Source organism: Staurois parvus, unplaced genomic scaffold, assembly GCF_062004578.1.
Source record: "Staurois parvus isolate SC_StPar_1 unplaced genomic scaffold, SC_StPar_1.0 ptg000199l, whole genome shotgun sequence".
NCBI classification, from domain to species: Eukaryota; Metazoa; Chordata; class Amphibia; order Anura; family Ranidae; genus Staurois; species Staurois parvus.
The window spans coordinates 1490281-1505109 of NW_028317995.1; the positions used below are offsets into that span (position 1 = coordinate 1490281).

The 14829-nt window shown below is 42.5% G+C and overlaps 1 protein-coding gene across 1 annotated transcript in view; it reads left to right on the plus strand.

Moving 5' to 3' along the window:
- Nucleotides 1–9797, plus strand: part of LRP10 (LDL receptor related protein 10) — a 30281-nt gene extending 20484 nt beyond the window's left edge. The window contains exon 5 of the mRNA XM_089678187.1: nt 4337–9797. Within this exon, the coding sequence (XP_089534313.1) occupies nt 4337–4900 (564 nt within the window). The 3' untranslated portion in view covers nt 4901–9797. The remainder of the gene's footprint in view (nt 1–4336) is intronic.
- Nucleotides 9798–14829: the final 5032 nt, after the last annotated feature.

Sequence of the window (14829 nt, forward strand, 5' to 3'; positions counted from 1 at the left end):
TGCCTGAGACACTTTCTGTTGTAATCTAGAAATTTAGAAACAACTTAAAAAAAAAAAAAACAATAGCTTATTTTATTTCTTTTTTTAAAAATGTGCTGATTGATTTCTCGTATAGAACTTGGAATGTGGAAGCTATTTTGCTCCCTACCCACATTCCCCTGGCAAAACTCTCTGTTTATCTAACTAGCTGTTGCAACACCATACATATTGTCCTTGTAGCCCTAGCAGCTTTTTTGTGTGTACACAATGAGACATAAAAGGAAGTGAGAGGAAAGCAACAGAACAAGTGTCCAAGCTTTCCCCTCTATTCTTGTTCTGGAGACAGCTGGAGAGTTGTGAATGTGCCATCACAGTGGTTATCAGGACAAATAAAGAGAGTGAACCTACCCAGCAGGGACACAGACAACACTAAATACCTAGCAAAAATTGACTAGAGGTACACTTTTATCCCCTTGTTTACCAAAGTACGTCTTGGTCTTCAAGGGGTTAAAACAAACTGCTTTTGAACCAGGAAGCGCACCTGTCCTGCAATTCTGGAGGCGAGAACCTAACATTTGCAAGGTCAAGGGCATAGGAATGTAAACATTTGGGAGTATTTTGGCCAGATTCCATGGGTGACAGAAAAGAATTACACATATGGCATTTGCATTAAACAATATTTTTACAAACCGCGCAGTGCAGTTTGAACTACTGGGACTGCATGGGCTAGTTTATGTAAAAGGTGTACTTGATGTGATGCTCAACCAGTACTGTAAGTGTTACTAAAGTCTGATATTTTCATTAGAAAAAAAAAACAAAAATTAAACATGTCCTACTCATCTGCACAGTGGTATTGCACACAGCAGCCCTGATCTTTCTCTTCTTGGGTCCTCTGCCAGCAATCCTGGCTTCTCCTCTTTTTTTGTGTACCCTTAGCAAGTCTTTTGCTATGGGGACACATGCTGCGTGCTTGCTCCCAACCTGTGTGTCTATGGAACCCATCCCCCACTTCCTCCTCACTGCATTTGACTGACAGCAGAAGGAGCCAATGGCTCCCGCTGCTGTTAAAGTTCCTGTGTGAAGTGGAAGAGAGGGAAGAAGAGATGGAGCCATGCACAGCACCGATCTCTACTCCTCTCTCTTCCCCTTCACACAGGAAAGGGGGAGGATAGAGAAACAGAGAAAAATTATTTTTTATCCTAATGAAAGGAATGTATTAAGGTAAAAATGTTTTTAGGTTTAATATCACTTTCACTGTAAGGGAATCGGCATGTATTTTGTGAGTCAGGATACAGCAGGCTCTACCAGGAGGGTATTTTGTTGGATGAAACCTTGCCTTTAAAAAGTGCAGGAAACCTGTGCAAATGAAAAATCCTTGGATTGCCATTGCTTTTCTCTTTTGAAAATACTAATTGCCGGGCATCCATGCTGACACATCACTCACCTGGAACATGCATATACCGTAAATCAGGGGCTGTTACTTCACTTGCTTCATGCCTCTGAAGCCCAAGACAGCCAGGTAGCTTGCATTTTCTGAGCAATATCAGCAGTGGCTGTGCCCTTGTTTCTGTCTTGCTGGTGTAATTTAAAGGACTAAGAGCCTGCACATTACCATTGAACTGCAGCACTAGCTTGTCAAAGGTCTTTGCTGGAAGGGTCAAAGCTCTTATTGTAGACCTGATTGGCACATTTAATACATGCTACACTTGATGAACCATGCCAGGTAATGAAAATTCAGGTAGAAAGACTTAGAATTTGCATACAAGAGGGCCAATGAGGTGAAAGACATTATTTACCATAGTACAGAAGTCTCCAAGATGTGGCTTGGAGCCAGAGGTGGCCCTTTGCGTGCCTTTATTTGTCCCTTGAGGAATTATTCCTGCCACTGACACAAACAATAGGACATAATTCCTGCCCCTGACACGAACAATGGGGCACTATTCCTTCCACTGACACCAACTATTTCTCCAATACCAAAGATCAGGCATTGTTTGCTCCCATTGGGACACTATGGCCCTCCTGAAGTCTGAAGAACAGTAAACTGTCCCTTTCTTTAGAAAGTTTGGAGACCCCTGCCATAGTACATCAACTGGGCAGTGTCCATTAATAATACCAATGGTGTGTTTCGTCATGTATCTGTGACTGGTAACCAGCTCCCTATGAGTGGGAATTGTCTAGTCTCAGGAATACTGCTAGTGAAGTTCCTCCCCTCCATTGTTGCCTTTTAGTGACGTGTCCCTGTGTAAAGGTGGCAAAGTCATTGTGGAATCATTTCATTTTGATGCCTGGCCCCTCTCTTAGATATCCTCATTTCTGTATGGAACAACCGCTGAATCAGATCCATGTCGCTTCTAGACGTACTGTGGAATTTAAGTGCATGTAAAATGCACAGAAGAATATTAGCTAACTAGAACCAATCACAGCCGTGGGCATTGATCAGATATATTTATAGAATGTTCTGTTTTATTCAGCCTGAAATCATTATATTGACACAGCAGATTGTAAATCATCTGATGAGATTCTTTATTAATAAAAACACAAAAATCATTCAAATTTTATTTCATAAATCTGTTTAGAATCTAGAGGCTTATTAGGAGCTTAATTTGGGTATAAAAGGTAAGCGGCCCAGATTGTGCAGCTTTAGAAGTAGTGGGAGAGAGCGTTGAGTGGGTAGTATGTGTGACGGGACAGGAAAAAGGGGGATGGGAGTCAGAGAAATCACTCACTTTATGGAGGCAGCAGAAATGCATAGACACCTACAGGAAGGTTTTAGAATAGAAATGCACACAAAGAGGAGGAACAAAAGAAAGAAGCATGCACACAGTCATTCTCAGAGAGAGTCACACACTGACACTACCAATCATTTTAATGACTGGCAATTATACTTGTGAAAAATAAAGCCAGTTTCCCAGAACTCATTGTGCCTGTCACTGAGAAGAAGCCTTATACTCCCTCTAGTGGCAGCTGAGAATGGACGCTTACTGGTCTTTAACTCACAATCAGCTTGTGGGGGAAAGGGCCAGGACTGCAGGCTTGTGTTCAGCTACATCTCTACACATATTATGTATATACTGTATACTTGCTTGTGAAAGTAAGGACAAACCTCCTTCATCCTATAGGATCACTTAATATTTTAGCTAGATAGCTTCATGTTGGGGAGACAGGAGCTGATACTAAGGCAATATCTGCCAGTAAGAAGTAAGGAATTGGGCAGGGCTGAGAAAATGAGACCCTTGCCATCAAATTATTTTCATTGGCGTAATTATGAGTATTCATAACTTGACTATAGGCATGAGAAGCCTCATCCGTTACTTAATCCAAGGAAAATTAATGAAGAGACTTCCACACTGAGAGCAATAGGGAATACCGAATTTATTTGTATACCTCATAGAAACGCACATTTCTACAATCCCTGCTCGGGTAGAACCTTGAAAAAATGAGCCAAGGAATGTTCATGGTAAATCGAAAGGAGGATTAAAGTGTTACTAAACCCACAACAGTAGAATCAATCTGTATATGCAGTAAAGCATGCTTGTATTACTCACTGTGGAACCTAAGAGGCAGGGGCGGACTGACAACTCATGGGGCCCCCGGGCAATAGGGGATCATGGGGCCCCTGTGTCCTTGCCAAAACTCAAAAAAGCCTATGAAAAAGGCACCAGGGGCATCTCATGGGGCCCCCTACTGACCCCGGGCTGTGCCTGAGTTTCCAAATGGTCAGTCCGCCCCTGCTAAGAGGTTAATCCTCTGCATTGTGTAAAAAGGCTGTATGATCCTGACTTCTCTGATCCTCTGCTTTATCCAGTGCCCCCCTCCTATCTCCTGATAAGACTCATCGTGTTTGGTCTCTCTGCACATGCTCAGTTCGGTGTGTATTGCTAGAGAGGGTTTTTTTTTCTTGGGAGAGGGCATGTGATCAGAACGGGGCCAATCAGCTGTTCAGACAGAGGTCAGGGGTTCTGCATCCTCCTCAAGCAAAATGAAAATGCCTCGTACTAGCTTTACCCAGCGCTCTACTGGACACTGATAGAAGTCACAAGACTGCTCTAACTGCTGATGAGAAAAGAGATTTAGCAGTTTATATTTCCTAAAATATTTGCATTTCCATGTTCTTTGTACTGTGGAAGACCAGATATAGTGAATGCAGGGTCCAGGGTTTAGTACCAATTTAAGGAATATAAACAAGAAAAGGTGACCAGATTCCAAAACAAGTGGGTTATAGTCTGTGTGAAAAAAGTCATTTATCCCCTTTGTCATAAAGGCTCCGCACTAAAGTCGTCTATTTTTCAGGGTTGCTGTAATTTCACAGTGGCACTATATTTGTATATGATCACTGTTTTCTGTTTTCCTACTGTAGGGCTCATTCATGGGAAATCTCCGAAGTCTACTGCAACTTTTACATCAGACTCCGCCACATCCTGCTGGAGGCCTAAACGAGCTGCCAACACGGCGACGCCCACCACGTCCTGTCAGACGCTTCCTCCGTCGACTCAGGCGTTGGGGACTCCTTCCTCCTCGTACCCAAGGGACACAGACCGAGACCCATCAAAATCAGAGTACAGGCTCGTCACAACTAGTGTCAGAGGGCAGTGATCCTCCTTCAGCCCCACTTCTTCCAGTCAAGACCCCTTTAGACACTCCTGATTTTTCTGTTTCCCAGACTGAGCCTGCTGTTTCTCCTTCACCAATTTATCCCACTGAGGATAGGAGTGGACTAATGATGGGAATGGTGCAGGTGGTCAGGGAAAGAATTTTACTCCCACTAGGTGGAGTGGAACACTTGGGTGCAGAAAGAGCTGAGCGGCGTGATGATTGTGATGTGGAGATAGACAGGCCTGAAGAAGAGGATGAAATGCTGTTGTTGCCACTGGCAGAAAGCTTAGACAGCGAGTCAGGCGATGTAAGCTTGATTTCATGTTAACACCGCTTTTTGTTTTATCCTCTCTGTACACTTTTGCACAAAGTGGGGGGCTTTTTAATTTAGCCCACGCTAATCACACACTCCTAACTACAGTGCTCAGTGGATCTCACCCAACCTCTTATTCCCACCTCTCCTTGCGACATGTGATTCAAGACAGCCACACAGATGGAGGGGAATAAAAACTGAACAGAAAACAGTCCAGAGGGATTTCTGATTTATCTGGATATTGTTCCCAGGTGGTGGATGCACTTTTGTATCGAAGACTGAGCAGCTGACCAATATATTGTTTCTATCCATGTCTCATAGACTTCGGTGATGGATTCTCGAATGCTGGAAAAAAATGTAGGCATAGGTGTTCATTGGTAAGGTGCTTCCATCTAATTACTCCTAGATGAGACACAGAACTTTGCCCCACCTGCAGCTGTTTGCTGGGTTTAAAGTGTACATAAGTGTAAGTGGACACCTCTAGAGTGTGCAAATAGGGTTCCGTTTAGTCGGTGGGGGGCAGGGTCTCATACTATCTAATTTGAAACGCTCAAATACAGGTAGAGAGCAGAGAGTGTGGTTCACTGCAAATGGTGTGATGGAATAATTGAAGCATGAACTGAAGTCAACAAAAGGTGGACAGTGCTGCCATCCAGTATCTTCAAAAACAAAAGATTGTCACAAGCACATCAAAAGCTCAGTTAAGAGCAATTTATTGGTGACAACAGTAAAAATACAGCGACATTTCAGAGCATATAGCAGCCCCTTCATCAAGCAAACAGTGACACCAGTACCACATTCATGAATCCTATAAATATTGCACCAAGAGTCCTAATCGCCTCCTCCCTCATTCATATGTACTTCTATAATAAAAGTTACGTATATTTAGATTTTTATTTTTATCTCCTTAGCTTAATTTTTATATAGGCTTTTAGATGGGGCAGCACAGTGGCTAAATGGTTAGCACTTCCGCCTGGCAGCACTAGGGTCGCTGGTTCAAATCCCAACCCAGGCACCACCTGCCTGGAGTTTGCATGTTCTCCCTGTGACTGCGTGGGTTTCCTCTGGATATTCCGGTTTCCTCCCACACTCCAAAGACATGCTGGTAGTCGTTGGTTAATTGGATCCTGTCTAAATTGTTCCTAGTATGTGTAGGTATGGATGTGAGTTAGGGACTTTAGATTGTACGCCCCTTGAGGGTTAGGGACTGATGTAAATGTACAATATATATGTAAAGCGCTGCGTAAATTGACGGCGCTATATAAGTACCTGAAATAATAATAATAGATATAAGGCATGACACACTGGGACAGGATACTGGAGCACAGACCTACCTTGGCATATTGGTGATCGTATGTTGCTTGCGTTAACTGTTTTGTTCACGTTCTCATCAGTCCTCTTGTGACTCAAAAAAAAACTCTTAACTGAGCTTGTGATGTGCTGGTGACTCTTTGTTCTTGAAGATGCAGGTAGGGTTCATGTCCCTCACATCAGCACTGTACACTTTTTTTAAAATGGGTTTTAGATCACAGAGCTAACTAACAAACAGAGCAGAGCTGTGCAATATCCAGCAGCAGTGTGAAGTTGAGTGTGACTGAATGCCTGAGAGGGCATAAAGCCTTTGGTGTAAAAATAGAAAGGTAGCGTGGGGAATTTCTAACTCCTATAGAAAAGACAATGCAGAACAGCTGCATGTAGTTGCGCAATTCTACCAGCTGTAGTTTGCAGCTTTGGTGGGAAACCCTCTGCTGATTAGAAGTTAAGTTGCACTAATTGAAAATTTGCAGGTCCTGTGAATTAGTTTGAAGTAAAATGGTGACAAACTTCATGCATGTATGCAGTGCACTAAATTAACTGGCGTAAGGGGTAAACGTTAAAGAGAACCTCTTTGGATAGCAATTTGGGAGCTGCCATTGCTTGTTCTTAAAGGTGTAGGCTTTGGGGTTCTCATCCTAAATCTTTCTTCACCACCTGATGAATCGCTGACTTGGAACACGTACGTGACCAGTGAAGTGTGAAAAAGCCAATCATCTCTATTGCCTTTATATTCCAGGTGAGTGACTCCAGTAGCTATTGAAGCAAGGTTCAGGATGAAAATCAAGTTAACAAGGACAGCCCACCCCGTATTGCTATCTTGACAGGTTCCTTTTATTGAGTAATGTTACAAACCTGTAGATAAATAAGTTGTAGTCAGCATTTGTATGGATAGACATGTGCTCCACACTGCCTTAACAAATCCCCCAAGTGTGTGTATGTATATATATATATATGTGTGTGTGTGTGTGTGTGTGTATATATATATATATATATATGTGTTATAATATTTGGACAGACACAATTTTAGTTTTTTTCAGGTATTTACCAAAACATATTCAAGCTATAGTTATATAATGGATATGGGCTGAAAGTGCACACTCTCAGGTGTAATTTGAGGGTATGTACATATTGGAGGAAAGGTTTAGGGATTACAGCTCTTAAGAGTAGCCATCCCCCCTTTTTCAAGGGACCAAAAGTAATTGGACAAATTAATTTAATCATAAGTAAAATGTTAATTTTTAATATTTTGTTGCGAATCCTTTACTGACAATGACTGCCTGAAGTCTGGAACCCATGGACATTACCAAAAACCAGGTTTCCTCCTTTCTGTTGCTTTGTTAGGCTCTAACTGCAGCTGTCTTCAGTTGTTTGTGGGTCTTTCTGCCTTTTTAGTTTTGCCTTCAGCAAGTGAAAGGCATGCTCAATTGGGTTGAGATCAGGTGATTGACTTGGCTATTGCAGAACATTCCACCGCTTCTTTTCCTTCAAAAGCTCCTGGGTTGCTTTTGCAGTGTGTTTTGGATCATTGTCCATCTGTACTGTGAAGCGCTGTCCAATCAACTTTGCTGCATTTGGCTGAATCTGGGCTGACAGTATATCTCTAAATACTGCAGAATTCATCCAGCTGCTTCTGTCACATCAATGACCCAGTGCCACTGGAAGCCATGCATGTTCATGCCATCACACTGCCTCCACCATGTTTTACAGATGACAATGTGTGCTTTGGATCATGAGCTGTTCCAAGCCTGCTCAAAACTTTTTTTCTTCCCGTCATTCTGGCATAGATTAATCTTAGTTTCATCCTTCCAAAGAATGCTTTTCCAGAACTGATCTGGCTTTTTTAGATTTTTTTTGTCATCTGGCTTGTCTATTCTTCAGGCTTATGAATGGTTTGCACCTTATGGTGAACCCTCTGTATTTGCTCTCGTGAAGTCGTCTCTTGATTTTAGACTTTGATAATGATACGCCCTCCTCCTGGAGAGTGTCCTTCACTTGTCTGGATGTTGTGAATGGGTTTTTCTTTACCATAGAGAGGATCCTGCGATCATTTACCACTGTTGTCTTCCATTGTTCTTTCCTCAGAATGTACCAAACTGTTGATTTGGCCACTCCTAATGTTGCTGCTATCTCTCTGATGGGTTTTTTTTGTACTTGAAGCCTTACAATGGCCTGTTTCACTTGCATGGAACACTCCTTTGAACGCATGATGTAGATTCACAGCAATAGATTCCAAATGCAAATACCACATGCAGAATCAACTCCAGACCTTTTACCTGCTTAATTGATGAAGAAATAACGAAGGAGTAGCCCACCCCTGGCCATGAAACCGTTTTTGATTTAATTACTTTTGGTCCCTTGGCTACTCTTAAGAGCTGTAATTCCTAAATCCTTCCTCTAATTTGGATGTACATACCCTCAAATTAAACTTGAGAGTGTGCATTTTCAGACCATATCCATTATAGAACTAGAGCTTGAATATGTTTTGGTCGGTACCTGGAAAAAAAACTAAAATTGTGCCTGTGTCCAAATAAATATATATATATATATATATATATATATATATATATATATATATATATATATATATATATATATATATATATATATATATTGACGTGTGTGTATACACTGTATGGATGTATAGTATGTTGAAGCCAGTAGAGATGTGTGAATGTGTCCAACACGTAAAAGTAAATCTGTGACAAACCTGAGCAGATCCAGAGATACAGATAGCTAATTAATGATATTCAGATCTCAACTGTTCCCCATCATTCACATCTGTTTGCTGCCTTGTTAGATTTTATTTTTTTTATTATTATTGTGGTCAGTGGCCTAATTTTACCGGTAGGGAAGTGAGAAGGTATGAGACCAAGCTTTGCTTTTGCCAAGTTGAGATTTGCTTATAACATCAGTTTCTTATATCTCTGGTTCTATTGTTGTTTTGACACGTGCTTTTCACTGATAGTAACTTTAGCTTATGCATCTTTGTTGTAACTTACACTTGGTTTAAATTGGCCAGGATTGTGCCAAGTATACAGTAAGAATTTTTTTCCATCAAGTCTTTTCTGTTTAATACAATGCTAATGTTGATTTAATATCCTGTATCCTTATCTGGTGAAATCGTACATACACTGCTTGTCTGCTTTCACTTTTGGCTCCATCAATTTCCAGAAACATAGTTTGTGTCGACAATCAAATGGTTGAAATTTCTCTTTTGATTTCCACTATCACTCCACGGAGGAGATATTATGAGCAGGTCTTCTCAAGGTTGTTTGTGTGGAAACAAATTAAACATATTTTTCTACTTAAAAAAAAAAAAGTTAAGTATTCCTTTATCTTCCGCAATCCAGACATGAGGAGGCCCACACCACATTGAAACAGCATCCTGTCTGCAAATGGATCTTTCACACAGGAATGACATTGCTGTGTTCACGTATAGCCAACTTACAAACAGCTACTAAAACCATATGATGTTCTGGATGGCTTTTATTGTGTCAAAGAATGCATTGATGATTGGTGTGGGATTGTATGCAGGGCTGTCTAAATTATTTATTTTCTGTGATTATGTAAAAAATAAATCTTTATAATGCTAAAACATTTTGTGAGTTCTTCTTGACATGTTCTATATAAGCCTGCACAAAAGTTGTCTAGAGCTAAAGCTGACATTAACATACTGTATGTGCCTAATTATTTACTATTGTGTTCAGCCGCTTTAGTTTTTTTTTTTTTTTTTTTTTTTTTAAATCAGAAAGGTGTTTATTAAAAAATAAACAAGAAAGGCATGCAGAACAAAACAAATTTCCAGGAACTGCCGTATGCATGTACGTTGGTATCAGTACACCATGTATAGAAAACAGAGCATCAAACCTGCACATCAAAATATCAAAGGAAATAACACATAGCATATGAGAACAATAGTCATAGCGGTGCACCGAAATATCCATTTCTAGGGGTGGGGAGGCTCAAATTTATTTTTTATTATTTTTTTTTTTTACTTTTAATGTGTGTATTTTTTTAACTTATGATTTTATTGCTATCACATAGTGGACCAATAGTCCCCTATGTCAGGGCTTGAAATTCCCACTCGCCTGCTTGCCAATAGCAAGTGGAAATTATGGTGGGGGCAAGTGTGTCGCCCAGGGCTGTCTTGCTGAGCAGACTCGGAGCTCAGGCCGGATCTGTCATTGGCACTGGGAGCCGTCAGACTGCTCAATAGCTGAGCGCAGTGAAAGCAATGGAAGGAGTGTGTGCTGTGCTCTCTGCCTCCCCCTAGAATGCAGTACCCGGCTTTGTGAGTGAACAAGTAGTACTGCAACTTTTTATAGGGGTGTGTGTGTGTGTGTGTGTGTGTGTATGCATGTACATGTGTCTGTGTGTATGCACATGTGGGTATCTGTACATGTGTCTGTGTGTGTATGTACGTGTTTGTGCGTATGTACTTGCATGTATGTGTGTGTGTACATGTGTCTCTGTGCGTGTGTGTACGTGTGTGTGTGTGTGTGTACAGGTGTCTCTGTTTGTGTGTGTTTGTTGGTTGCAAGTAACTCTAAGGCCTGGCTAGTACTTTAGCCGCCGGAATTTTGGTGCATCCCTTATCATAACTGAGATAGTTGCTTTCACATCTCCCAACAGGCAATACAGAGTGGCTACATACAGCCACGTTTGTGGTTTGTACACCTCTGCCAAACATGGCAGTCAGAAGGGTGACTCTGCTTTTTCTGTGATCTCTTCCACACGGGTCTAGAGATGTGTCAAAAACAAGCATTTTAGGCATGTTTTTAATGATCCCATGCAACCTGCCAACATACTAGGTAATTTAAAACAATGGCCAGCAGGTGGGACAGTACACAAATGCTCCTTAGGGTGTCACATCAAGAATTCTGGGCACATCGCATTCCTAAGTCAATTGCACGTGTTTGAAATCTGGGCAAGACACCAAGATGGTCTCTTTGGACAAGGAAATCTCAGATGCCATTCACTGGTAACCGGTTGGGGAGGGGGATGGTTTCCTCTAATGGGTGTATCCTCTTGGCTGACCCTTGGGCTTGGTTCTTTGGAATAGACCGTTCCTGAGTGGTCGGATGATTCTTATGTGTGTTGAGCTCCTGACCTCCTCTGACAATCACCTGGATGCTGCAGGGCCTTTACCTCCAGAAAGGTATGGGATCTCTCTGACAGGTTGGGTGGCTTGCTCCCTACACTGGACAGCGCTGAGTGTGTCATTCATGACTGCACAGTCTCCCTAAGATCCCCACAGGTCGCAGATGGTCCTCACACTGATGAGACACTTGTGTGCTCCTCTTTTCCTACTTGGAATTAAGTTTCTGCTGGAGGTTCCTGTATTTTTCTGGGAGGTCATCCGACAGCTCAAACTGGAATCCTGCTTCAGATTTCCCCTTTAGAGGATAGTGAGTTTTCCACTTGTTCTAGGCGGACGGTTAGTTGCCCTCAGGTTTTCACTGGTTGGAGGCCCATCATTTTTTTCAGAGAGCAGTTTGCCCATAGCAGTGATTATCTGTTCTGGTCTGGAGCACCAGGTTTATCCTTTTGCAGTTTACAGTTTGGCAGAGCATAAAGTGATGAAGCTCTAAGCTCTTCTAAGAGTTAAAGCTTATCTTAACCTAAAAACAAAATTACTGCACATTGCAGCCTATCAGCATTTAAATGTGGGGGCTGTATTAGTGGTGTTCTTCCAATTTTTTTCCTTCTATTTTCACCTGGTAATCCTGCAAATAGCAAACCTCCTGTACCTGGGTGCAATGCTCACTCCTCCACTCTCTGTGGAGAAAGGCTGGACTACACCCACGTTTGCCTTTGTTCTTCTTCATCACATTGGGGATGGATATACACTATATCTATTGTACAGCGCTGAGCAAACCCATTGGCGCTATATAAACTCGTAGTAATAATAATAATAATAATATATTGCCAAAAGTATTTGGACACCACTCTAAATCATTGAATTCAGGTGTTCCAATCACCTCCATGGTCACAGGTGTATAAAATAAAGCACCTAGGCACGCAGACTGCTTCTACAAACATTTGTGAAAGAATGGGTCACTCTCAGGAGCTCAGTGAATTCAAGCGTGGGACCATGAAAGGTTGCCACCTGTGCAATAAGTCCATCTGTGAAATTTCCTTGCTACTAAATATTCCACGGTCAACTGTTAGTGGTATTATAATAAAGTGGAAGCAACTGGAAACAACAGCAACTCAGCCATGAAGTGGTAGGCCATGTACAATGACAGAGTGGGGTCAGCGCATGCTGAAGCACACAGTGCGCAGAAGTCACCAACTGTCTGCAGAGTCAATGGCTAAAGACGTCTAAACTTCGTGTGGCCTTCAGATTAGCATAACAGTATGTAGAGAGGTTCATGGAATGGATTTCCATGGCCGAGCAGCTGCATCCAAACCCTACATCTCCAAGTGCAATGCAAAGCTTCGGATGCAGTGGTGTAAAGCACGCCGCCACTGTACTCTAGAGCAGTGGAGACGTGTTCTCTGGAGCGATGAATCATGCTACTCTGTCTGGCAATCCGATGGACATGTCTGGGTTTCGCCATACCAGGAGAATGGTACTTGCCTGACTGCCAAGTTTAAAGTTTGGTGGAGGGGGGATTATAGTGTGGGGCTGTTTTTTAGGGGCTGGGCTTGGCCCCTTTGTTCCAGTGAAGGGAACTCTTAAGGTGTTGGCATACTAAGACATTTTGGACAATTTCTTGCACTCAACTTTGTGGGAACAGTTTGGGGATGGCCCCTTCCTGTTCCAACATGACTGCGCACCAGTGTACAAAGCAAGGTCCATAAAGACATGGATGAGCGAGTTTGAGGTGGAGGAACTGTCCTGGCCTCAACCAGACAGAACACCTTTGGGATGAATTAGAGCAGAGACTGCGAGCCAGGCCTTCTCGTCCGCCATCAGTGCCTGACTTCACAAATGCGCTTCTGTAAGAAAAATAAACACAAAAGAAGGAAACCAGCTGTGAAGCCCCAAGGCTGATATTCCAGTGATGATCTAGACAAGCGGTGGTCACCTTTCTTGATATGGGGTGCCCAAGTGTGGCCAGTGACATCACCAAAGGGCCGCACATAATATTCAGGTAATATTCATTGTTAGAGATAACAGACATACAACATAACTATAGACATTAGGGCTGTAACTAATGATTATTTCCATAATCGATTAGTTGGCCAATTATTGTTTTGATTAATCGGATAAAAACCTCAAAGAAAGTTTGGTGTATAATTTAGTTAATATATAATGTTAAAAAAGAGAATATATTGTTAAATATTTATATGCAGTGGTAAATATAAATAACCAGCTATATGGTTGGGGAACAAAATATCTAATCATCTCTGAGAAAAACAGACAGAAGAAAGATATAGTTACTATTAGAGGTTGAATCTGGTACATATATTCAGACTCAAAGATCAACAATTTTATTTCAAGAAAAAAAATTAAAAGAACTGTCATAGGCCTGCTGTCACCTAAGCCTGGTACACACATTCAGTGAACGAAAGAACAACAAAACAGGGATCGCTGTACTAAGTGATGTTAGTGCAGCGGTCTCTCCTGCTGTGCCTTTGTGTTCTGACAGATGTAGGATATACTGGGTATACAGTATTAACTGGGAGTCGGACATGAAGCTATATGAAGGGTGGAGGGGGGATAAAAAATTTTTTATATTTAGTAGTACTAAAGGCTGAGACTTTATTCCATGGATATAATCATTTTAAATATAATGCACAATACAATGTTTACTTTAAATGTAATTGTAATTCCTTATATTACCTCCAGTCTATCAGCCTCCAGCTCCTCTGGGTTCAGATGTTGATCTACCCTGCACAGAGCCCTTAAAGTGATCGGAAACTTTTTTTTTTTAACAACAAACTTGTCGAACTCACCTGCTCTGTAATGGTTTTCCAAAGAGCAGCCCTGATCCTCCTCTTCTGGGGTCCCCCACCAGCGCTTCTGGCTCCTCCTGCCTTAAGAGTGCCCCCATAGCAAGCCGCAAAGTATAGTATAAGTGCCCCTAGAGTGGGGGTCAGCAAGCTGTCGATCGCGAGGAGCCGACAGGTCGATTATGACCGTTATTCTGCCTCCCCCAAGCCACCTCTGCTTTCATGTTACAGGCAGAGCGGAGAGCAGGAGACAGCATAGTGCAGTGATGGCGAACCTATGGCACGCGTGCCAGAGCTGGCACGCAGAGCCATCTCAGTGGGCACGCCAGCAAGAAGAGGAAGATGAGCACACATGGACCACGCACACTGACCGGCCATCCAGATCTCATCCACACTGGACCCCCATTGAACTACATCTCCCACATGTCTCTGGGGCCAGGGTGGGCGTGGACGATAGAAAACGGCTCCTATGCGGCTCTGGCACCAGGGGTGATGTAGCCGGAGATGGGCGTGGAAGAGAGGAAGAGGCTCCCACACTGCTCCGGGGCCAGCGGCGATGTGTTTAGCGTGGATGGGAATGAGCTGCTGGGTTGGAAGCCACACTGACACTGCCAGAGGTAAGAGGTGCTTGCCAACCATGCTATAGCCGAAAGATGGCTACAGTACGGTTGTCTAGTTCTGGGAGGGCATCCCAGAACGCGTACCCAGTGGCACACACCCTGTGC